The sequence below is a fragment of the Ylistrum balloti genome, unplaced genomic scaffold (genome assembly GCF_031769215.1).
Source record: "Ylistrum balloti isolate Yb309-2 unplaced genomic scaffold, AGI_CSIRO_Ybal_v1 Utg370732, whole genome shotgun sequence".
In the NCBI taxonomy this organism is placed as follows: domain Eukaryota; kingdom Metazoa; phylum Mollusca; class Bivalvia; order Pectinida; family Pectinidae; genus Ylistrum; species Ylistrum balloti.
In genome coordinates, this window is record NW_026782432.1 from 92,250 (window position 1) to 120,102 (window position 27,853).

Genomic DNA, 27,853 nt, shown 5'->3' on the forward strand with positions numbered 1-27,853 from the left:
ACCTGAGCTAATTTCTGCACATATAACCTGAGCTAATTTCTGCACATATAACCTGAGCTAATTTCTGCACATATAACCTGAGCTAATTTCTGCACATATAACCTGAGCTAATTTCTGCATATATCATCTGAGCTAATTTCTGCACATATCACCTGAGCTAATTTCTGCACATATCACCTGAGCTAATTTCTGCATATATCACCTGAGCTAATTTCTGCACATATCACCTGAGCTAATTTCTGCACATATCACCTGAGCTAATTTCTGCACATATCACCTGAGCTAATTTCTGCACATATAACCTGAGCTAATTTCTGCACATATCACCTGAGCTAATTTCTGCACATATCACCTGAGCTAATTTCTGCACATATAACCTAAGCTAATTTCTGCATATATCATCTGAGCTAATTTCTGCACATATAACCTAAGCTAATAGGACATTATTTTCCCCCTTCATACTGGAAAGTTCTAGTATAATTACTAGTGTAAAAGTTGAAAGGTCACCTTGCTAGTCACAGCTAGTGGGGATTTCCCTTTCGTCAAGCAGTATTGTGTGTATGGCTGGAGACCAGATGGTGGGTAGTTCCAACCCCAGCAGGGACAAGGTATGTTTTTTATTTCTTCTACTTATTACACTGTCAGATCATTTCAACATCTTACACAGACCTGTCAACTATTCCTATCTCTAATAGGGAGAGAAAATATGAAGGGTGAACATCGATCTTGTCTCCTTTTTTTTAAGGATACAGATAATAATTTCATGTGTAAAAATGTCATTTAAATCAGAAGATCACGTAAAAATACAGAGAATGATAGAAATACCAATTAATTATCAATCAATCTGACGTGTTAATTAGGATATAAACAATTTTTATTGTCAACAGGTCTTTACGATACAGTACGAGTCCCAGTGAAATACTACCTTACATGTACCTGTGAGTGACTTGTAACCCCCACACACTTCAGTTGTGTCGTCAGTGAGGCAGAAACCTTATTGAATGGGACGAGTCCATAGATAAATATCTCAATATACCTCAGTCTGTACTCTACATTTAAATAAAATGTATATATTGATAACTTTATCTTTTTATTATCAATATGAATTTTACCCCCTCCCTCCCCACCCCACCCCTCCCCCTCTCCTTAATCCACTTTAGATAATGACACCATAAAACTTTATGTCATATTTTCCTGTGCAAACTCGTAAAGAGATAAATCAAAGTTCCATTTAAATTTAAATTTAAAGTGAATTGCATCCCCCCTCTCAGCCCGGAACCCTCACCCTCACCTTCTCCCAGACATTATGACATAAATGCATCATTAAACATCACCATTATACAATAAGAGAGAGGGAACAGAACCAAGACCAGGTGTTTGTCTGAGGGCTGGATTCTTGGTTTCTAGGTCCCTCCTCTGGATGCCCGAAGGTGTAAAGTAATTGAAGGATAAGTAATATAATTAAGTCAATCACAGCAAGCGAAGAGACCAGGTCATCTATTGGTCAACCAGTTTTGTCCTACTATATAATATAGTAAGATAGAGCAACAGATATTACAGTAATTCTACACTTCAGACAGCATCCAACATTTTAATTGTCACATAACAACATGAGCTTAAAATTGTCTTTATCCATAAATATATATTGATTACCGTCTGTCTCTAAACGAGATAAATTACACTGAATTAATTACCTATTTTCTGGGTTATAACTCGCAGAGCCAATTCTTAACGATTTCTTCGATTTGATTCGCACATTAGTTGCATCAGAATATAAGCCGCACCCAAATTCTAACGATGTGGTAATTGTTATGTTTGTTGATACAGCAGACAAAGGAAGGCAACTTATCAAGATTGTCAGAAAAGCATTTTGCAAATGAATTATACACAGATATTCCTTTATTTTATTGATGTGTTTCAAAAAACGTAAAAATAGCAATTAGTGAACTGCTTTGGCTTGGGAGCCCTCAAAGATTGTCTATGCACAGATATAGGGTCTGATGGACCGTTAACTTAACAATATCTCCATTAGTGTCTGTACTGTTAGATATAAAGAAGGCCCTTACATGCTGACAAAATACTTATAGTCCCCTATTATTTCTGGTAAGTTACACAAAACCATTCCTATCGTAAACAAGCATGGCGGTCATTTTAGAATTTGACCTATAACCCAATGACCTATTGATCCCAGGATGCAACAGGCTATTGTAAACTTTCAATACAGCTTTACAAACAACCATGAAAGTTAAGAAGATATTATTGTGATTTGTTATTAAAAGGTTTGATTAATTTAAATCACAAGAATGTTATTTTCATTTCAATCTTAAAATCATTCTGTATACCATTGCAAATGATGGTTCCAGACGATCTGTTTCTGTCACACGTGATGGACAGGTACTTGTAACAAGAGATACTTGGTACTTGGTACTATCTCATACTGGTGTACTCAAATGCTTCATTATTGTTTCATTTTCCATTCCACATATATGCAGCACCAGTATATAAGCTGCACACCTCAAGGAAAAAACTGTAGCTTATAATCCAAAAAATATGGTAGGTAGGTTGTTTAATGAATTCTTTATTAATAAACAGCAAATAATCCAATTATGTACAAAAATTTGGACATTCTCTGTTGGTGAAATAATAGCCAAGCACAAAACAGCATATCGGTTCTAAAACAATTTGTGAAACTGTTCTAAATCTGAACTTTTGTTAAATCTATATACACGATGACTAAAAATTTTTTAAAAAATTGAGCATACCCTCAGCTGGTAAAGTAACAGCCTGACATAAAACAGCATGATAGTTCTATGGAATCACTCTAAATCTGAGAGTTTGTTAAGTCTTCATACCATGATTAAATACAAACAAGGAAATATTGAAGATACTGAAATATCGCTTCAAATGTAGAGATTTGATACAAGATTCAAAATTATTTTCAATATTACTGAAAATCTCATTTTTTTTTTTTTTGAGATTTGATGATTTGGAATAAAAAAAAATATATCCCACCTGATATTTTTTCTCTTCTATTTTACTTACTAATTGATACTTAAATTGCTATATTTGCTTTTGTTAAAATAAAAATTGTATGAATTATCTCCCTTTGACTACAAATATGAGGACTAAGTTCAGTAAATGTTTATAATAATGATATTATCTCGAAAAGGGTTATATATGAATTCTAGAATAAGATTAAATGCATATTTTAAGGAAAATTAAAATGGATATGAAATTATAAATATAAACACTGACACTTGAGGTAAAGACCTGCTAGTAGATATCAGCTACCATATCATGATTTAATCCAAAATGAATCAACAGAAAGACATTTCGAAATTCACCATTGCTCCTTCCATATACTGAAAAGTTTGGGTTTTTTTTTCTTGTAGTTTCGCCAAAAGCTTTATTGAAAGAGATACATTTTTGATGAAATTCAGGAAATAGAGTCTTTTTTATTATAATCATGATATCATTTCATTTTCAAAGCATGTACTTTTCAAAGTTTTGATCTCATAATCAAGCACCAACTGACCATGATCACAAAATCAAGCATTTGACAGACTATGATAATAAAACCAAGCATCTGACTGACCATGATCATGAAATCAAACATCATACTGACCATGATCACAAGCAAAAGAAAAACACAGACTTACCATGATTATTATCGTTGTCATCTCTCCTTCTGTCTGGGAACACATTAGTTAGGGAAGGTCGCTGTCGCACCACAGACTGGAGGGAAGCACTTTTAAAGGAGGAGTAGACAGACGGGTCATAACCACTGTCACTCTCATTATCAGCTGTGAACAAAAATCAAAAGTACAATCAGACACAAAAATAAGGCAAAAACACTATTCCTAAGCTTTTGTGTAACAACTGTATTTGAACTTCATAATAAGAGTTATGGCAAAGCCATTTGGAAAAAGCATAGTATTTTCACTGTTTTATTTCACAATGGTAAACTAACATGACAAAATATTTGGCAGCAGTATTTATTTAACCTAAAGCTTAAAGAACTCTTCGTTCCCTGAATGTTGTATTTATTGTGTTCCTATCTAGTTCATAGTGTTTTGTTTTTCCTAGTTTATCCTTCCAGACAATCTCTGTATGTTTGTCAGGTTAGGTTCTAATCACACAGTCTCGGTCAGCAAAACTTTTATTGTCTGCCTATGTGATGCAGCGTCTTGGTGAGCAAGACTATTTGTCGCTATGTCCATCATTTTGATATCCGCCATTGGTACAAAGCATTCCACTTCTGTGTCACGACTTCATGAATAATAGTATAAGTGAAATTTTTCATGTTTTTCTGCGCATATGTTGTCTTTAGGGCTTGCTTTACAAGTGGCCCGTATAGGGCCACTCCAGCTATGCTTGCTATAAAAATATACAAATGATTGTTGAAGAAAAAATACTTACAATGATAATCAATTTCCTGTAAGATATCTTCAAACCGAAGGAAAAATTCTGTAGTCGACATGTCATAAATTTTGTTTATGTGTTAACAGGTCTAAGTTGACGTTATAAACACCTTCATCCCTGACAAACTGCATCACAAAATATGACTTCTATAGCTTCATAACAGCACCAATTTTTGGAATCCTTAATATTGGTTCCAATGGCGGATGCTTGAACAGAATATCACAGCTTTAATCCCAAATAACTTCCTTCACTGACCTTGAATTAGCAACTTTCTATATATCAAGCATTCCATCGAAAGACAAAATCAGATTACATAAATATGTCCAATGTTCCAATTTTCTCCCTGTATTTACACAAGTACCAGAATCTTTTCTACTGAAGCAGACCACCACAAAATTTTTCTGCTTTTTATAACAATTTGTATACAGCCTTGAATAATCCATTCTACGGAGACTCCTGGTAGTTTCAACCTTATATCCCGCATCAGTCAAAATGAGATACAGAAATTATGGAATGATGATCCTGATAGATTCCTGTCTCCATCACTTAAATTCTAGAACAAGAAATACTACAAGCTCTAGAATTCAAACACTCAAGTGAATCTGACTATAAACTAAACTAGTCATCCATGACTTCATTAATTATTTCTCACATTTATGCATGAATGAATCTAAGCTTTAATCAGTTGTGGATTGACAGGTGCATACATTTCAAATACAAAGGGAATTAAAATCAGTGTAATGGTAATTTCACCTCAAGACAGTCTGACACTGACATTGGATTTCAGAAGTAGTGATCAATTGTGAAGTTTTATCAAGAAACAATTTTTGGTTTTCATTTTGACTAGAAAAGAATTAGTAATAATATAAGATATTTATCCATTTTGATAAAACAGATAAGAATTGCATAAATAGATCTATTGTATTTATGAAACTGGAGTAGAAATATTGTTAAATGTTTATTTAACTGACCCTATTACTAGTACGAAAGACCTGATTAAGAAAGGTTTAGAAAAAAATGATTGAAGTATCACAGAATGTAAGGACAACATTTTGCACAAATTCCTTCACTCTCTGATATATCTCTTTATCCATACATTTAAATGTCCATCCATTAAGCCTCCTACACTGCAGAGACACAAGCCTTATACAGTCTACAGCTGAATTTCAACGTTTCACAAATCTCAAAAGTAAAACCCGACTTTTCACCAACTGATTTGTTATCAACCTAAAATCTTTCATATGATTTCCGTGTAAGAATGTTTTAATCCACTTAAGCCTGAATGCACACTATTGGAATATCAAGAAACAGCAAAAATGTAAGCAGTGAAATTCCAAAGGATTAAAATTCACTGTTGAACTAGTTAAACAAGCCTTTGTTGTAGATTTAAATGCACTGTATGTAAATATAGTACACACTAAAATATAAATCCGTGTTTTAAAAAGTTCATTCAGGAGCTACAAGGCCACATACATCTACCTTGTATCACAAAAAAAATTTGGCATTAGTTTTCCATTGCAGTTGGCGAAACAGACGTCATAAATCAAGACGAAAAAGACATTGTAAATCAAAACAGCTGTATAAACGTCAGTTTTAATTGGCAGGTGTTTGAACTAAAGGGAATATGTGGTGCTACTGTTGTTCAATTTCAAGTCAATATCACAGATAAAGTGTGTTTGTTTTTGTCAATGTGAGCATGATAAATGACATTACAAGCGCCCCCTTGTGGCAGGTGTAATACAGGTTAGCATTGCTAAAGATAAAATTTTGCCTGATCTTTCTACCACATACATATATAGGTAGATATCTGGTATTTAAAGATCTGATGGCCAAACACAAACAAAAAAACAAGGTCAAGATAAAATTTCGTTGATTTAAACTACTTACTCTCCATACCTAAAATAAAGTTTGAGGTATTTTTTGGTGGCAAATGTTCAATGTGATAACACATATACTTATATTATATATACCTATTTTCTAAGTTGAGAAAGTGTCTTACAAATCATTGCTGAATATTACATGGCATTATTATTGGGTAAATACTAGCTGATCTTAAATAAACTTGATTTGTGATGGGCAAGCAGGTAAAACTATTTAGTATCACATGACCTAATATGAATGGTTGAGCTGATTTAAAAAAAAACTGAGAATGTTAGTTTTTTTATGACTAATATTCAGCGGTGATTAACCCAACCCTACGTACTGTATATGATACTTAAGACTTCAGTCAGTTCTGGTGTCATACATACCATCATATGCATAGAGCTGACTTGGTAACATCTTATAAGGACATTTATATTTTGCCATATTACATTATTAAGCTGATCTTGTGTTTTAGTTTAATAAATTGTTAGCTTCATTAATAAAATATCGGTAAACAATGTATTTGAAAATCTAGAAAAATTCACATTTTTCATCAGCATTGTTTCTAAAATGAATTCTGGTAGCATAATCTAGAAGATGAAATTATTCATATTTCAATTTAATTGATACAGAAACAAGAAATGAATTTATTTGAGATATTCAATATTTTCAACACAGAAAGCAAGAAAATAAGTTTTTTTACAGCCTATATATAAGGCTAAAATTGACTGAGCTTGTATGCAGAATTTATCAGATACATGTATTTAGTAATAACTTGCTCAAGAACTGATGCTCACAAATATAACTTTACCAATAAGTTCTTAATCTATATCGAGTTTTTATCAGTAACGACTTGATGATGGATGTTTGAGACAAGGGAAGGACCATCAAGTCAACAATCTGTTAATCTGGACCAATGCTGTCAGTCCAGATTTTTACAATCTGTTGGCTTTATAGCAGATCATACTACCTATCACAGCATTCAGACTGTATACCCACAATATCTATAATCATTGTGTCGGTGAAATTGAGCTGAATGTACACATTTTACATAATTGCGTAATATTGGAAAAAAAACAATTTAACCATGGGAGCAAAACAGTTGCTATGGAAACCAATCTGTTGTAGAAATCCCAATTTGTTACATTGCCTATAGTAATTTCCTGTTTAATGATTAATTTGTCTGAAGAGAAACACTTTTTTACACAGGATAGAAATCAGCACTTTTTTATAGCTTTTGTTTCAACCTCTTATTCTGATATTTACAAAATGTTTGAGAATAAACAATGAAAAAACTAAATCTACATATATATAAAGTCAGCTGTATACATATATAAAGTCAGCTGTATATATGAAAAATCAGCTGTATATATATATATATAAAGTCAGCTGTATACATATATAAAGTCAGCTGTATATATGAAAATTCAGCTGTATATATATATATAAAGTCAGCTGTATATATATATATATAGGTCAGCTGTATATATATATAAAGTCAGCTGTATATATGAAAATAGCTGTATATATATATATATAAAGTCAGCTGTCAGCTGTATAATTCAGCTGTATATATATATATATAAAGTCAGCTGTATATATAAAAGTCAGCTGTATATATATATATATATATATAGCTGTATATATAAAATTCAGCTGTATATATATATATATATACATATATAAAGTCAGCTGTATATATATAAAGTCAGCTGTATATATATAAATAGCTGTATATATATAAAGTCAGCTGTATATATATATAAAGTCAGCTGTATATATATATATAAGTCAGCTGTATATATATATATAAAGTCAGCTGTATATATATATAAAATCAGCTGTATATATATAAAGTCAGCTGTATATATATATATCAGCTGTATATATATAAAGTCAGCTGTATATATATATAAAGTATATATATAGTCAGTTGTATATATATATATATAGTCAGCTGTATATATATATAAAGTCAGCTGTATATATATATATAAAGTCAGCTGTACATATATAAAGTCAGCTGTATATATGAAAAATCAGCTGTATATATATATAAAGTCAGCTGTATACCTATATAAAGTCAGTTGTATATATATATAAAGTCAGCTGTACATATATAAAGTCAGCTGTATATATATATAAAGTCAGCTGTATATATATAAAGCTGTATATATATAAAGCAGTTGTATATACCTATATAAGTGGTATATATATGAGGTCTGTACATATATATAAAGTCAGTTGTATATATTCTGTATATATTGTATATATACAAACTTATATATATATAGCCTCTCCATATATATAAAAGCTGTATATATATCTATATATACAGGCCCAGCTGTACATATATATAAAGTCACAGCTGTATATATATCAGCACTCATGGACAGCTGTATATATATATAAAGTCAGCTGTATATTTTGCTATGTTGTAGTTGTATATATATAAGAAGTATATATATATTTGTATATATATATATTAACATATATTTGACCCCTGTGACCTTGAAAGTGGGTTGAGGTCGTTTGTATATTTTAACATATTTTACCCCTGTGACCTTGAAAGTGGGTCGAGGTCATTCATTTGAATAAACTTGGTAGCCTTTCCTCCCAGCATGCTACAGACCCAATATCGGCACTCATAGACTTTTGCTTATTGAGATGAAGTCCTTTGTATATTTTAACATATTTGACCCCTGTGACCTTGAAAGTGGGCCAAGGTCATTCATTTGAACAAACTTTGTAGGGCTCCATGCCAGCATGCTATGGGCCAAGTATTAGCCCCCTAGGCCTTCTAGTATTTGAGGAGAAGATATTTAAAGATTTTAACCTATTTGGCCCCTGTGACCTTGAACGTGGGTCAAGGTCATTCACTTGAACAAACTTGGTAGCATTTCATCCCAGCATGTCACAGGCCCAATATCTACACTCTGAGCCTTTTGGTTAATGAGAAGAAGTTGTTTAAAGATTTTAACATATTTGACCCCTGTGACCTTTAAAGTGGGTCAAGGTCATTCATTTGAACAAACTTGGTAGAGTTCCATGCCAGTATCCTCTGTGCCAAGTATTAGCCCCCTAGACCTTCTAGTATTTGAGAAGAAGTTGTTTGAATGAAAAGTTTACGCACGGCGGACGGCGCACGACGACGGACGAAGCACGATGGCTATAGGTCATCTTGACCCTTTGGGTCAGATGACCTAAAAAGTCAGCTGTATATATATAAAGTCAGCTGTATATATATAAAGTCAGTTGTATATATAGTTATATATAGGTCAGCTGTATATATAAATAGGTCAGCTGTATATATAAAATGTCAACTGTATATATATAAATAGGTAAGATGTATATAAATAGGTCACCTGTATATATAAATAGGCCACCTGTATATATCAATAAGTCAGCTGTATATATAAAAGGTCAGCTGTATATATAGACAGGTCAGCTGTATATATTAATAGGTCAGCTGTATATATAAATAGGTCAGCTATATATATTAATAGGTCAGCTGTATATGAATGAAGCATGTACCAGTATTTGTATTAATGAAATTGTATATTAGGAAACTTTATAAAGATAAATGTATTTCACTACACAGGTTAAGGGAACATAGGGGGTTAAATGTCTGCAGAAAGGAGAATTGTCAACATATGAAACAAATCTATTAAATAAATTCTGGTAACGAATGTCTACATTCAGGTAAGGGAGATAACCCAAGATCTATAAACAAGATTGGTGTGTAGACATCTATGTCCAGGTAAGGACATAACTCATGTTCTATCCACAAAACAGATCAGTAGACCTCTCCAACAAGACAAGGGAGATAACTGATGCGCTATATATAAATACAGGTCAGCAGACATCTACATCAAGCTAGGGGAGATAACTCACATTCTATCAATAAAACAGGTCAGCAGACCTCTGTATCAGTGTAAGGGAGACAACTCATTTTATATCGACAAAACAGGTTAGCAGACCTCTACATCAGCGTAAGGGAGGCATCTCGTGTTATATCGACAAAACAGGTCAGCAGATCTCTACATCAGGGTAAGGGAGACAACTTGTGTTCTATCAACAAAACAGTTCAGCAGATCTCTACATCAAGATAAGGGAGATAAATCATGGTCTATACATTAAGACAGGGGAGATAATTGATGTGATATATTTCAAAACAGGTCAGCAGATCTTTACATCAAGCTAGGGGAGATAACTCATGTTATATCAACAAAACTGGCCAGTAGTAGACCTCTGCATCAATATAAGGGACATTACTAACCTTCTATATATGAAGACAAGAGAGATAAGTGACATGTTTAAGGCAACAAGCCATGCTAGCAGACTGCTTTATAGTGATACAAAACAAATTAAATCATGACATATACTTTGCAGAGCTAATAATTAGTGTAAGAGCTAAATAGCACTTATGTGGCAGATCCAGAGACTTTCATCCTGTAGGGACATTCAAAATCAACTGTTGACCTTGAATTTCAAACATCAAAACAATAAAAAACATGCTTACAACGCATTTAAAATAAACATAAAGGAAAGGGGATATGTTGCTAAAAAAGTCTGGATCTGCTACTCCATATATAAACTGATGACGGTTACCTGGATGGAATTTCTATAATTAGTATCAGTTGGTAGCACAGGGTCACTTGTTAACTGAAGGTCACATGACATCACAAGATGTCGGCATATTCCATGCAGGAGTATACTGGATACATGCCAATGACTGAAATAAAAACTTACAGTGAAATTGACGCGACTTACAATCTCCTCTCTGTTTGTATAATGTCCGTACGACCTTAGCACTGCCAAAACGTTTAAACCGCCTGCTCACATTATTGTAGAACCAGTCACATGATTTCAGCTTCAGTTCACTGTTAAATAGACAATACAACAAATATAGTACAAAGATAATCAACATATTACACAAAAGACAAGCACTGTCATTTTAAAAGTCTGTTAAACCATTTACAAACATTTTCAAACCTGAGTTTTTATCATAATACTTTTTAGTCCATCAACAGTGTACACAGTTAATTAAAGAGTTAAAATTCTCAAAAAGAACACTTTTATAAAATATTCTTGTTAGTTTCTTTTCTTTCGAATTTTTTTCAAATTGAAAATATTTTCCCATCATTCGTGGATTCTGAATCATTTCCAAATGTGTAAATTCTTTGACATTATAAAAAAAGAAAAAAAAAGTCAGTATTTTGACATGTTCATTTCAAGACAGCATTTTGAAAACATTTTCAGTACTCAGTCAACTGAAAAGTCTGTAGATAACTTTTTCCCAAACCAATGACTTTGTGCAAGCATTATATTTTCCAGGTTATAAACTGCACCTGAGTATAAGCCGGAGGGTTGGATTTCGGCAATTTTTTTTATTTGATCCACATATAAGACACACTGGGATGTAAGCCGCACACAAATTTTTACGATATGGTAACACTTCATTGATATAACAGACAGCGCAATTTATCAAGATCATCAGTAAAATATTTAATACAAGTTTGCAAATGAATTATACATGGGCATTTTATTGATGTGTTGGAAAAATGTAAAATAGCAACTATCGAACTTGTTTGGCTTGGGAGCCTTCAAAGATTGTCTATACACAGATATAGGGCCTGACATTACGTACTGTTTACTGAACAATATCTCCATCTGTGTCTGTACTGATACATAATGGAGAAGGCCCTTGCATGCTGACAAAATACTTATAGACCCATATTATTTCTGGTAAGTTACAGAAAGTCATTCTTATCTTAAAAACAAGCGTTGCGGTCATTTTAGAATTTGACCTGATGACCTATTGATCCCAGGATTCAACAGGCTATTGTAAACTTCTGCTATGGCTTCCGAAGCAACCTCAAAAGTTCACAAGATAAAATTGTGATTCACATTAAAAGGTATGATTAATTAAACCCATGATAATGTTAATTTTCATTTAGAAACAATTTATAATCATCCTTTACATGGTTACCAGACGATCTGTTTCAGTGGCAAACACGTGATGGACAGGTACTTGTAACAAGAGATCTAGTGACTTTGACGGTCACCTGAGATAAGCAATATGGAATATAAAGGTTAAAGGGTTGTTATCAAGTGTCATGAAACAAATTGTGACACTAAACATAATAACCTAGTGTCAATACATACATATCATCTAAACTGTTATTCCATATTGATAATTTTTACAAAGTTATTTCCAGTAGGAAATAACCAATGTCATGCTCAAAAATGCAATTTTTCTATAAAAAAATTACAGTAAAGTCTAAAATCCTCCTCCCTGGGAACCCTCATTTTGGTAGTTAAAACACCTTAAGATGCTTACATTCATACAGAGCATTTGATTCTACAATATCTGGGTGTTGAGAAGAAGATTTTTGAAATCTGAGTCAATTCAACCACTTTTGGCCCCACATTTCAGGCCCCTGTGGAGTGGGGACTGTATAATTCACATTTTCGGTTCATCTTTGGCCAAGAAAGGTTTCTGCAAAATTTCAATGATATTGGATCAGTGGTTTAGAGAAGGAGTAGAAAATGTTAAAATGTTTACAGACACAAGACGTATGACGCATGAAGTCAGATGAAGGCGATTGCAATAGGTCACCATGAGACTTTGTCTCAGGTGGCCATAAAAACTTGGTACCGACATCTTGTTCTGGTGTACTGTTATCCTTGGTTTAATTCACAATTTTGTATTCTTCCTTGAAGCGTGACATGTTACAGCAACCAAAATTATCAGGGTGAGAGGTCAATAGTGCACATGATACTCCTCCACGAAACGGTTGTTCTGACATATATAATGGTCTGGACTCGATGTCCAGACAATAGTCTTCATTTATTTTTCATTCGGCTAATTTTTTGCTTCCTCCACTCGTAAGCCGCACCAGTATATAATCCGCACATCCAAACCGCCAAGGAAAAAAGCTGCTGTTTATAACCAGGAAAATATTATATGTGTAGACTATCTGAAAATAATGTGTGGTCTGAAATAAATGCCTTGGTACTTACTGCTCCCTGACACAGACATTGCAAACAAATCCACCCTTCTCAAGATCGCGGGAACAGCACGATTTACAGATGTACAGGTGGCATTGACTGCATGTTTGTTTACGGTTGAAAATGAGACCAAATGCCTGACAACATCGGATACAAACATTCTCATTGAGTTTTGTTTTCTTGGCCAGAACCTCAGTTTTTGTGTCTTCTTCTTTCAAATCCTCTTCAATTTTTCTAAACAATAATGATACATTTCATTAATTGTACTTCAGTTCCATAAGAGCAAGCAAGGGTCACAGTTAAGGCTTATTTCACCTTTATTCGTTTTTATCAATTTTCTCATTTATAATGTCATGTTTTAATGTTAGGTAATCGTAGGTCTCCCATTTTACATAAATAGTTTCTTTATACACTATACCATAAACACTATTGTTTACTCTCACCACCACTAAAACCACTTGATTAATGGCACCTATGTGCTTATTGCTGTGCTATGTTATGATAAATACTTCTCAGAGACAGCGCTAATACATATGTCTACTTGGCTTATTGTCCTGTAATATTAAGCCCACCCTGTCCTGAGATAGACCTAGTATACTGGTCCTCTAGGCTTATTGTCCTGTAATATTATGCCCACCCTGTCCTGAGACAGAGCTAAATATAGGCTTATTGGTAAGCCCACCCTGTCCTGAGATAGACCTAATATATTGGTCCTCTAGGCTTATTGTCCTGTAATATTAAGCCCACCCTGTCCTGAGATAGACCTAATATATTGGTCCTCTAGGCTTATTGTCCTGTAATATTAAGCCCACCCTGTCCTGAGACAGAGCTAATATATTGGTCCTCTAGGCTTATTGTCCTGTAATATTAAGCCCACCCTGTCCTGAGACAGAGCTAATATATTGGTCCTCTAGGCTTATTGTCCTGTAATATTAAGCCCACCCTGTCCTGAGATAGACCTAATATATTGGTCCTCTAGGCTTATTGTCCTGTAATATTAAGCCCACCCTGTCCTGATAAAGTGCTAATATATTGGTCCTCTAGGCTTATTGTCCTGTAATATTAAGCCCACCCTGTCCTGAGATAGACCTAATATATTTTGGTCCTCTAGGCTTATTGTCCTGTAATATTAAGCCCACCCTGTCCTGAGACAGAGCTAATATATTGGTCCTCTCGGTTTATCATCCTGTAATATCAAGCCCACCCTGTCCTGAGACAGAGCTAATATATTGGTCCTCTAGGCTTATTGTCCTGTAATATCAAGCCCACCCCCTGTCCTAATATATTGAGCTTACAGAGCTAATATATTGGTCCTCTAGGTGAGACAGAGCTAATTATCTGTCCTGTAATATTAAGCCCACCCTGTCCTGAGATAGACCTAATATATTGGTCCTCTAGGCTTATTGTCCTGTAATATCAAGCCCACCCTGTCCTGAGATAGACCTAATATATTGGTCCTCTAGGCTTATTGTCCTGTAATATCAAGCCCACCCTGTCCTGAGATAGACCTAATATATTGGTCCTCTAGGCTTATTGTCCTGTAATATCAAGCCCACCCTGTCCTGAGATAGACCTAATATATTGGTCCTCTAGGCTTATTGTCCTGTAATATCAAGCCCACCCTGTCCTGAGATAGACCTAATATATTGGTCCTCTCGGTTTATCGTCCTGTAATATTAAGCTCACCCTGTCCTGAGACAGAGCTAATATATTGGTCCTCTAGACTTATTGTCCTGTAATATCAAGCCCACCCTGTCCTGAGACAGAGCTAATATAATGGTCCTTTAGGTTTAGTGTCCTGTAATATTAAGCCCACCATAACCTGAGACAGAGCTAATATAATGGTCCTTTAGGTTTTGTGTCCTGTAATATTAAGCCCATCTACCTGAGACAGAGCTAATATAATGGTACTCTAGGCTTATTGTCTTGTTATAAGTCTTTTTATAATGGAGCTATTGTATTTGCCCCTTGACTTATTTTCCTTTAATAAGCCCCCCCACCCCCCCTCACTTTTTAGAGAAAGTTATTGTATACCCCACTTGGTTTTTGCCCTGTAATATTATGTCTGATCCTGAGATAGGTATTGAACCTTCCTGAGAAACACAAATAAGCCCGGGTTGTAGATTCTGATTTAACACTAAAGTAACCTTGCTCATACTTATATATGTTTAAACATGAAGATATTAAGAAAAATGAAGTTACTTACTCAAGTCTGGTTTTCTCCTTCTGTCGTAATTCAAAATCTTTTTGGAGCACTTGCAAAATTTTCTCACACTCCGCTGCACTCAGGTGCTCTAGATTCATCTTCCGTGCAATCCCTTTGTCCGTCAACATCGTGAAGTTTGAAAAGAATCTTTCAAGAATAAGTCTCTATATTACTTAATATGTAGGTTACGTAAAATTCCACATAATCCCTAGAATTCAGTTTATCCATCCATAATTCACACTTCCCTGATCTGCTAGCCAATAATGTTGAATCTTTAGTAAACTTTGAAGAAAACAATATCTATCACAATAACTGCTTAAGAACTAAATCCTTGGATGTGAAAGAAAAGCTTGTAAATTTTGTATCCCATTTCATGTGTTAGTGAAGGTTTAAATCCTTATCCACAGAGTCCAAAAGTGAATGGAGAGCAACTTGAACCAGATGGCATGGAGAAAGTTCCTAAAAAAAGAAATGCTGATAAAATGACAATGTATAAATTCTGTCCTGATGTTTATGACATAGTGTTTAGTGTATACCAGCTCAGTTCATCATAAGTAGTTAAACATATATATATATATATACAATCTGTGACCTTCGAAATAATGTTCTTCACTCTAATTGTAAATTTCTGACTTTACCATTTGGCATTTAACCTACAAGTCTGAGTTGAAGATCTTGTTTAACTCTTTAGCTATAATAAAACTTGATATCACAATCTTTAACATTATAATCAGATTTGAAAGTAAATATTGTTTTCCCTGATATTTCTGATCAACCTGTAGAACAGCTGTCTGAAGCTTTAGCAGTGATGAAAACAAAAAATTTAATTAATTAATTACATTAAAATTAAAATGTAAGTTTTGAAGCTATTTGTTTATGAGTACGTGTGTCTGGAGATGTTTTAGATAAAAATTTGGTTACCAGACAAAGATAATACCAATACATTGAACCATCATATAGTAATGCTGTCTTATGAAGCAAGCTCGTAATATGTACATAAAAACCCCACAATAACATAAGATCTCATCAATTTTATGTAGTATCAATCAGTCATACAACTCTGATGGGAGATTTTTTCATCTCGTGTGAAGATTTACACAGATTATAGGGAAATCTGGGTCAACCAGATGGGATACATGATATATTGTCACTGATCTGAATAATCAGAAACAGTGTAGTTGTGTCCCCTTAGTTTTCTCCACTTAACTAATGGAAATATTAATTTCCTTTGCATTCTTTTCAATTTTTTTTGTTCTTAAGTGCTTCATTCTTGAGAACAACTATGTCAGAGGGTGAAATATTCTGAATCCTATGCTTCTTACAGAAATCTGCATGCATACATACATACAGAGAGCCTTTATCTTGTTAGCATAAGTGTGTGAATTTCTTCAAACCCAGCAAATATTCAATGATCATTATGGTCTATAATATCTGTGGTCTTATCTCATACTTTGAAAAATCTGTTTGGGGAATTCCCATTAAGTCTGTCAATACAAATGTTTGTCATCTGGGAATTCTCATAGAATGAATTTGACTTGAATCATGTAACATTGTTCCTTCTGTTTCATGTGAACAAAGAATCACTGTATACCATATATATTTTTGACAAAACGAACAAATCACATTTCAGTTTGCTTAAATATTTCATCAATATTTTCCTCTTCTAACAATTAACTTTTGTAAATGTTGATGAAATCTTAACGGCTGTCTTCAAAATCAAGATAAGAAAACATGAAAACTCTCTTACATATAATTTACCTGGTATGCCAACAGATTAAACAACAAGCAATTGTCAGCAGGCTACAAAATTCACCTACAGCTGTAGAATTCGCTGAATACATCACTGTAGAATCCCATTTTGTTTACTTTTTTATCCTTTTTGTATTAAACATATCTCCCACATTTTACATATGTTTCTAATATTAGCTTAAAAATTATAATTCACTTACCTAATTAACACCAATAATCCACATCATGGAAATGTTAAGATTTGTGAAACATGTGAATATCTATAATTAGAAACAGTACCAGCTGTCGGACCCCTCCTGGCAATTGTCACACTGTGATCCTGATTAATATAGCTGTGACATACAGGTAAACTCTCTCATTTATTATATACAGGAAATTTATAATACAATACCACTATAGTAATGGAAGGAAATATCTTCATTATTTTAAGATGTGTATACCCTATCATTAGCCCATAGGACCAACACAATACCCCTTAATACATACTCGCCAACATTCTAAATTCTCATGGGGGAAAATAGTGTGTGAACGACATTGTTGTATGCCTGATAATTCAAAGTCAAGGGGTGGTCTTATTACTGAATTATGAAATATACTGAGAGGAAAAAGAAACGCAATTAGCAGAAAGTTAATATTGTAAATTACATCCTTGACGCACACCCTTGAAACTTGACAAATGTGTGCATTTGAGTTAGGTCCCTATGGTACCGTATTAAAATCACTGATGCATAACAAAACTGCGCACCTCGCTTGTACAAAAGAATAAGAGACAAGAGCACGATATTTTGAACCCAGTATAAATGATTGGTTCAAAATCTGTGTGTGTGAATCTTCAGACATATCCGTCTTGATTTCCCACATTTTAAGTATGAACAGTTCACCGTAAAAAATGCCACGACTGTCTGAATTTGACAGGGGTTGTGCCATTGCACTTCTTATGCAAGGTACTCCGCAAAATCAGGTTGCTTATCAATTTGGAGTCCACCCATCGAACAGCTGCCATCTCATCCAAGTACTACATGCCACCGAAAGGGTTGCAGACCATCCCCAAAGCAGTCGCCCTCGTGTGACGACGCGTCGGCAGGATAGGGCAATGCGACTTTTGCACCTACGCAATCGTTTTCTGACAGCCATGGAAAAAAAAATGCACCCAATTGGGTGTCATCATGTTCCAACTGATCCAAAGACAGTGCGTGGCAGCCATATGTTGGACCACAGCTTAATGCGCAGCGATGTGCCAGAAGAATGAAATGGCTGAATGCATATTCCGTAAAATGCTTCCCAATGCAACGTTGGAGAAGGGTCTTGTTTTTAGATGAATTCAGGTTTTGGCTTTACCGGGCAGGAGGCCAACGTCGTGTCTATAGATGTACCCACGAGCGCTATGCAGATGCTTATGTGATAGAGAATGACCGCTTTGGAGGAGGATCGGTCGTGGTATGGGGAGGGATTGCGCATGGTATCAAGACTCCTCTGGTCGTTATTCAGGGAAATCTCACAGCTGTCCGCTATAGAGATCAAGTCCTAGCGCCACATGTTGTTCCTCTAGTACAGCAGCGTCAACAAACGTTTCAGCAGGACAACATCTGGCCGCATGTAGCGAGGTTTTGCCGTTTTTATCTTGCAACAAACAATGTCCGCACCCTAGACTGGCCCCCATACAGCCCTGACCTCTCCCCAATAGAACATTTATGGGACGAGTTGGACAGAAGGATAAGACGTAGGCCGAATCCTCCAATTAACGTCGCTCAGTTGGCATTGGCGCTGGATGAGGAATGGAATCGTATACCAATGAGGAGGGTTAATACCCTGATCAATGCAATGCACAAAAGAGTTCGTGCAGTTACTGCAGCTCACGGGGGGCACACACAATATTGATGGGTCCAGAACGCACTTCATTTTGAGTGGGGTACTCTTGAATCAACGTCAAATTAGAAAGGTTTACTTAACGTACACGAATGAAATTCTCGAAGCTGACAGAGTGGTCAACTATCTTCCAGTTACATCATAATTACATTCTAAAACCCTTTTCTATTTCCCGTAGTTGACCTGGGAATTCCTAATTGCATTTCTTTTTCCTCTTAGTATAGATTTAATGAACAGTATCAGATATAGGTGGGCTTATTACCAGACATGGACATATTACAGGATAATTACAGTAATATTAATATAGATATTCCACATTCATCTCCCTTAAATTTCACTATGAAAACATGTGTCTAAGGTCCATACTGTTTTCACTTACCATTACATATTTTTCAATATTCCAAACAGGACAATATGTCTGACCATTCGTTTCCTGTCTTGCTAGTTGCTATCATGTTTTTAAACAATTTGTCCTGATTTTGTATGATATTCACTCAGACAGTTTGCATTAAAATATAAAGTAATTATCTTATTTGTTATTGTTGTTCATCTATAAACTGTTCTGTCCATTTTGTGTCAGTTTTGCATACCAGATAATCCTAACAGTCAATGATAGCGGCCTCACAGAAGCTTTAATTTTTCAGTGAAAAAAAAACTTCATATAGCTACATAATTTTTCAACATTTATTTTCTCAGAAATAACTGAACATACTATGTCATGTGTAGATCAAGATTTTGAAATCTGTGTTTGCTTACACTTAAGAGTTACTTTATCATAGACCTGGAAACAAAATATTTATTTGAGATTTTTGTTTTTTATTCCAGAAACTTTTGCATTCATGTTAAAATAGATGTCTAGTGCACATACTTTCACAGGAAAGATTTTTTTATAAACAAAATTAAACATACAAGAAATCAAATTACTTACTTTATCATAAACACAAATTTCAAAGAAGATAGAGACAACATCGGGTAAGTAGTAATGGTTGGATGATATTTCCACCGTTCCCTCTGTCTGGATACCCGCAAGTATGCAGGGGGATTGGAGGATAGATAACATTATTAAAATATGGAAGCCCAACACAACAGGTGAAGAGGTACGGTTCCTAGATTTATTGTTGTTGACCGGTTTCACCCTCTCGGGATTCTTAAGTTCAGGAACCGTACCTCTTTCCCCGTTGTGATTGGCTACAGGGCTCTCGATCTAGACCCCAAGTTTTCCCAATTCTAAGGAAAACGTCGTTATTTTTCCCAATTCTAAGGGCCCCGGACCCCAGTCCCAAAATTGGGTGTGAGAGCCCTGGGCTACCGTGTTATAATCAACACAAATTTTGTTACATTAATTCAATATGTTATATATTATTTTTTAATTATCGTGATTACTGAAGCTATAATCAAAGACTGCCAAATTAAGGTTCTTAATCACTACCTGAGATTTTGACTTGTCAACAAAAACATCTACAAGATAAACAAGTAAAGTATGTAGTATAGTGACAGACAGCTGGTCTTAAATGTCACTGTAACATTTCAGGAATTTAATCAAATTTCCTTAATTGAAATCAACGCAGACGTTATTGATTTTTCCATACGCTGGTACACTATCATATTCTATAGCTTTGATTGTGTATTACACTGCTGGTTGCAGATTTTATAAATAGTCTCTGGTTATAAAACTGACTAACTTACTGATTAACAGACCAAATCAATATCTTACTCTGCAAATTTCTTACCAGAACCTGTCGGAAAATATTTTATCTAAAAAATATTAAATTTCTTTAAATAAAATTACCATGTGACAGCTAGTCCATGTTTTTCAATTATGCTTTGAAATTAAAGCACCTAAATACATACTGACTCTCAACAGAAACACATGCAAATGTTAAGTGTTCTGTAATAAGCCCATCCTCAGTTTGATACAAAGGTATAACAAGGTATTGGTCAAGTGGAAGAATGCAGATCTAGAATAAGCATCAAGTTTTATGATAATCTAGTTATGACCTTGTGATGACCTTGTGATGACCTTACCAATGACTTTGACAATGACCTTGACCTTTATGACCATGTGACCTTTCTTTACCAATTAACTGGGATTATTCTCAGTACCTGAAGACATTTCAGACAGGCCAAAACAAAAACTTTTTTAAGTACATATTTTTTTAAAATCTGTAACTGATAAGATACCCAATTGATAGTTTTCAATATTCTGCTAAAAATCATGTCTTTCATTAATTGTACAAACTCAACAATATAAACTATGATATGAAAAACATGATCAACAAATTCTGCCTCACAGTTTGTCGATCCTTCTCTGACCCAACTTATCAGACATGAGCCTTCTCTGACCCCACGTATAAGACACAAACCGTCTCTCACCCAACTTATAAGACATGACCCTTCCCTGACCCCACTTATAAGACATGACCCTTCTCTGACCCCACTTATAAGACATGATCCTTCTCTGACCCCATTTATAAGACATCACCCTTTTACGACCCCACTTATAAGACATGACCCTTCTCTGACCCTTACTTATATGACATGACCCTTCTCTGACCCAACTTATAAGACATCACCCTTCTCTGACCCTACTTATAAGACATGACCCTTTTCTGACCCAACTTATATCTACAAGATATTTTTTTTTTCACACAATATTATAGGACCTCTCGAAATTATCACCATCAACTGTAGCCATGGCAGTTGTTTGTTATAAACAGAAATGTTTGGTGCAGAAAGTTTAAACTAAAATTATGCCTAGAAATTGAAACAAGAGGCCCACAGGGCCTGTATCGCTCACCTGGATCTTTATGACCAACATTACTATATCTGTGCATATGTTCCACGTTTAACACATTTGACCCCTGTGACCTTGACTATGGGTCAAGGTCATTTCTTTTACTTTCATGGACTTCATGTAAGGAACATACTGGCCAAGTATAATGATTCTAGGCTTTTCAATATTTCAGAAGAAATTGTTTAAACGTTTTAACACATTTGACCTCTGTGACCTTGAATATGGGTGAAGGAAATTGTTATAATGAACAGTATTTTGAAAAAAGTAGCTTAAAATTTTTTACCACATTTGACCTCTGTGACCTTGAATATGGGTCAAGGTTTTTTTTTTTCGCAAACTTTGTTGGGCTTCATCAAAGGAACTATCCAGCCATATATAATGATTCTAGGCCTTCTGGTATTTTGAAAGAAGTCGTTTAAAGGTTTTAACACATTTGACCTCTGTGACCTTGAATATGGGTGAAAGTCATTTCTTTTTGCAAACTTTGTTGGGCTTCATCAAAGGAACCTTCCAGCCAAAGATGATAACTCTATGCCTTTCGGTATTTCAGAAGAAGTTGTTTAAATGAAAAGTTGACAGACGCCAGACGGACGGACAACGGACGAAGACGGACGGACAAACAATTGACGCCGCGCTATGGCATAAGCTCACTTGGCCCTTTGGACCAGGTTAGCTAACAATGGACAAGATAATCCTGTTATATGAAACCAAATAAAATTTCCGATGGTGCTAGGTATAAACTAAATCAGTATAAAAATTGCAGTAAGATCACATCAGTTCTTCGATTGGGTGACATATTGTACTGACATCAGTTTATGTGTAATTTTTCAATACATTTGTGATTTTCTAAGGAAAGTAAAAACACACAACAAGTGACAATGTGATCTCACACAAGACGAAATCTTTATAAATGTGTTGACTTATTCTCTATTGTACATAGGTAAGGTGTAAATGGCTGTGTAATCTGCTTTGGTGACAGCTGGTCTGTTCAATTGATACCTTGTAGACAGTAGTACATACATACTGTATATCATATCTTCATCGAGCCAAAACATTTTTACCTGAAGAATGCCCACCCACAGTCTCACAAATTTGTTTCACTTTTCAACATGTATTGGTTTTTTTATTATAACTATTTCACTTAATTATCTGTAAACAAATTTTACTCTGCTACAAATTACATCAGTATTGTTATAAAGGTAAAAACATTGTTTATATATGTTACCTTAGTGACCATATAAGTAAACCACCTGTTACTGCTGTGTGATACTATAGATAATATCATCCTCTAACATTAGAACATGTACATATATAAATATCACCAGATATTCCAGTATAAGTCTACCTCGTTATAGTACACATGTTGATAGCCATTTACTAGCTCACCTGTTACACCTAACGATCACAGGCAACATTTTACAGGTAAATCAATATACAATGCAAATCTTGAGAGATAATGACTGTTCTCTGTACAAACAATAAAAATTATTTATTCAAATCTTTTATCATTTAATTTTTTATTAACATTTCACTTATGATCACACAGATTCAAATTCAAATAAAATTTTTAATGATGCATACTTACAAGCAGATCTAATGTATCATTAAAACCAGTGACTGTTTAAAATGTACCATATATTTCCTACAATAAGCCTTAGTGGCTGGGGACCTGAGGGCTGGGGACCTGAGGGTTGAGGGTTGGGGACCTGAGGTCTGAGGGCTGGAGACCTGAGGGCTGAGAGCTGGAGGCTGAGGCTAGGGGCTTGGGGAATGAGGGCTGGAGGGCTGAAGGATGAGGGCTAGGGACCTGAGGGCTGAGGGTTGGGGACCTGAGGTCTGAGGGCTGGGGACCTGAGGGCTGTGGCTGGGGGCTTGGGAGCTTAGGGGCTTGGGGGATGAGGGCTGGGGGGTTTGGGGGTGGAGGACTGGTGGATCTTAGTGCTGAGGGCCCGAGAATGGGGCTAGGGGCTGGGAATTGGAATGGTCAAATATAAGATGTGACTCAAAGTAGGGAGATCTGTTTATTGTAGGACAATGAAATAGCAATCACAAAAGTTGTTATGGCCTCTTTGTTTGTTAGTTTGTCGAGTTTCATAATATGAAGAGCCAGGGTCGTACTGAAGCAGTCTGTTCTTGGAGACACTGGCCACTATAACCTCACATAAGGTCTTCCATTATTCTAACAGCTTCCTGATATACATAGATCGCCCTAAGTATAACGGTCCAAACCCCACGCATCTTTATTCATAAAAATACAAGCCTGATGCCAATCCAAAATCAGTGTCCAACAATAACAGGGACAATATGACTGTATCATGTGTGTTTAGGCTAGTCATAATGAAATTTATTCTAGTTTAATAACTGTTTACCTGTTTAATAAATCTATCATGCTATTTACTTCCTGTCCTTGTTTTATCCAGAGGGCTGTTCTATCGTGTCTGTTCAAAACCTCAGATCAAGGTCTGAAGAACAGGCATGGTTCCAACTTATACTTAATGTAGTTTATGTTTCACATTATCCTCACTGCTGTCTCATTATTCTGTCACCTGATTGGTTGAGAAAATTTCATAATTCTTGTGTTATTCAATATGATTGGTCAAGGAATATCATAAATCTCATGTCTTATCACTTGTTTAGATGAGGACTTCATCTGTTTTGTATTCTATCTTCTGATTGGTTGAAGAATTCATCTGTTTTGTATTCTTTCATCTGACTGGTTGCAAAGCATTACCTATATAAGGCTATATATGTTTGCCATTATTTAATTGATTCAAGCAAATTGTCAACCATTGATCTATCTTTGTCATCTGACCAGCTCAAAATTGCTGATGACATCATAAATCATGTTACACAATTTAAATTCTTGTAATAGAAAATAAGGTCAAGAGACAACCAAGAGGAGTTATGCTTGCTTTTAATATTTCCCGACTGTTTAACTTTCTAAGGTATGGGGCGCTCGAAACTCCACTCCAGTGTAAAATCTGAGACGAAAAACCTCCAACAACAACAACAACAAAAATTGCCATTATTTAATTGAATCAAGCAAATTGTCAACCATTGATCTATCTTTGTCATCTGACCGGCTCAAAATTGCTGATGACATCATAAATCATGTTACACAACTTAAATTCTTGTAATAGAAAATAAGGTCAAGAGACAACCAAGAGGAGTTATGTCCCCTTGCTTTTAATATTTCCCGACTGTTTAACTTTCTAAGGTATGGGTATTGATCTTAATTTTGCTCGAAACTCCACTCCAGTGTAAAATCTGACTCCGGTACAGACCCCTGTATAAGCCCCTGTACAGACTCCAGTACAGACCTCAGTACAGACCCAAGTACAGACCCCAGTACAGACCCAAGTACAGACCCCAGTACAGACCCCGGTACAGACCCCAGTACAGACACTGTACAGACACTGTACAGACGCAGTACAGGAACCGGTACAGACCCGGTTCAGACCCCAGTACAGACCCAGTACAGACCCCGGTACAGACCTCAGTACAGACCTCAGTACAGACCCATTACAGACCCCGGTACAGACCTGATATAGACCCTGGTACAGACCCAAGTACAGACCCCGTTACAAATCCCAGTAAAGACCCAGTACAGACCCCAGTACAGACCCTGTATAGACCCAGTACAGACCCCAATACAGATCCCGGAACAGACCCCGATACAGATCCCGGAACAGACCTCAATACAGATCCCGGAACAGACCTCAATACAGATCCCGGAACAGACCTCAATACAGATCCCGGAACAGACCCCGGTACAGATCCCGGAACAGACCTCAATACAGATCCCGGAACAGACCTCAGTACAGATCCCGGAACAGACCTCAGTACAGATCCCGGAACAGACCTCAATACAGACCCAGTACAGACCTCAATACAGATCCCGGAACAGACCTCAATACAGATCCCGGAACAAACCCTAGTACAGACCCTGTATAGACCCCGGTACAGATCCCGGTACAGACCCCGATACAGATCCCGGAACAGACCTCAATACAGATCCCGGAACAGACCCCAGTACAGATCCCGGAACAGACCCCGATACAGATCCCGGAACAGACCCCGATACAGATCCCGGAACAGACCTCAATACAGATCCCGGAACAGACCTCAATACAGATCCCGGAACAGACCCCGGTACAGACCCGGTACAGACCCGGTACAGACCCGGTACAGACCCCGGTACAGACCCGGTACAGACCCGGTACAGGCCCCGGTACAGACCCGGTACAGACCCGGTACAGACCCCGGTACAGACCCAGTACAGACCCGGTACAGACCCCGGTACAGACCCGGTACAGACCCGGTACAGGCCCCGGTACAGACCCAGTACAGACCCGGTACAGACCCGGTACAGACCCGGTACAGGCCCCGGTACAGACCCGGTACAGACCCAGTACAGACCCGGTACAGACCCCAGTACAGACCCCATTACAGATCCCAGTACAGACCCCAATACAGATCCCGGTACAGACCCGGTACAGACCCGGTACAGACCCCGGAACAAGGATGAATTAGAATTATTATCATTATCATGACATTCTTAAGAGTCTGTCAACATATAAAACGTCATTAGGGCCATCAACAGGTAAAACACACAGTGATCCAAAAAGGAATAACATTAAACAAACCAAAAGGTAAAAGACAAATGTTAAAAATCTGAAATGGTTATATTATCACAAAAGATTAAAATGGTAAGTCATAGTCTATAATACCGACCAACAGCTTTCACATAACCTAGAAGTTTCTTAAACCTCAACAGTTTCAAAAAGGTCTTTACACTTGTAATGTTATGATAAAAAATTTCTCGATTAGACAGAAGGTCAATGCAGTCCAATAAAAAAATGTTTCATGGTGAAAGGCTCATCACATCCTACGCACCGAGGGTTAGCACCGCCTTTCAACATACATGAATGTGTAAGGTATGTATGGCCCATCTGAAGGAATTAAACAATATTAGGAACTTAATTTATCAATTCACAGCTGTAGGTTTGTTGTTATAGGTCAAACTGATACATATTAATGTTAATGCTTTTCTTTGTTCAGTGGCAACAATTCAAATTTTAACTATAACCACTGGCTGATTCTAACTAACGTTTACCTGAGCCTGGTCAGTTTACTAAACTTTGGCAAGAGGGAATTACCGCTACTTAAGCAGTGTCTGGTTAAAGACAAAAGAGTCACTAGTTTAAATTCCAATGGGTGCATTGAAATTCTTTTATTAATATTTCCTATCACAGTTTTGGCGCTGCTGACCACTCCAAGGACAGAAGCTGCAGGAGACTGAGGTGCTTTCCTTGTAGGCATATTGAACCTGGTTGGTTGTAGTTTTCAGGGTCAAGGACTTTTTGAAGGAGGGAGTAGTGATGACGATAGTACAAATTGCTTAACTAGCCTCAGCTAGTGGGAATTTCCCTGTAGTCAAATCGTCAAATGTTTGGCTGGAGACTGAAGGATCACTATTCGAACCCCACCACAGCTATAGTGTTTTTAATTACACTTACCTATTTAAATAAATCCTTATTTTACCGCAATTGTGAAACATTTTTTTCCATTTTTTGTTAATCATTATTGTTAGGCCACATGGAAGTCAGTGAGGGGTCTTTATGTGGGAAGAAAGTGGAGTACCGAGGGAATACTCGAGTGATTGGGCAGGTGACCCAGGATGACTAGGTAAAGGGTAAGTGCTTTTCCCCTGTGCCACCCGACTACCCTCCTATAACACTAGCATATCCACTAGATATATACTTTGTAGTTAAACTACTGCATAATTATACTCTTCCCAAGTGTTATGGCGAGAATATCATAAATTGACAATAATTATTACCCGACATGAATCATTGATTCCATAACATGATTCCACAGCCTTGTAGGATATATAGAAATGTTATTCAATCAATTTAATGTGAAATATTCAATATAGG

The 27,853-nt window shown here is 35.9% G+C and overlaps 2 protein-coding genes across 2 annotated transcripts in view; both read right to left on the bottom strand.

Moving 5' to 3' along the window:
- Positions 1–15,633, bottom strand: part of LOC132557838 (titin-like) — a 92,317-nt gene extending 76,684 nt beyond the window's left edge. The window contains exons 1-4 of the mRNA XM_060222365.1: positions 15,506–15,633; positions 13,312–13,533; positions 11,059–11,168; positions 3,660–3,803 (exon numbers count right to left, since the gene is read on the bottom strand). Of these exons, the coding sequence (XP_060078348.1) occupies positions 3,660–3,803; positions 11,059–11,168; positions 13,312–13,533; positions 15,506–15,633 (604 nt within the window). The remainder of the gene's footprint in view (positions 1–3,659; positions 3,804–11,058; positions 11,169–13,311; positions 13,534–15,505) is intronic.
- Positions 15,634–23,568: 7,935 nt separating this feature from the next.
- LOC132557831 (uncharacterized) lies at positions 23,569–27,236 on the bottom strand. Its single transcript, XM_060222358.1, has 2 exons — positions 27,074–27,236; positions 23,569–23,882 (listed from the first exon to the last, which is right to left on the bottom strand). Exons 1-2 carry the CDS (start codon positions 27,234–27,236, stop codon positions 23,569–23,571), a joined length of 477 nt encoding a protein of 158 aa, XP_060078341.1.
- Between the last annotated feature and the right edge of the window lie 617 nt (positions 27,237–27,853).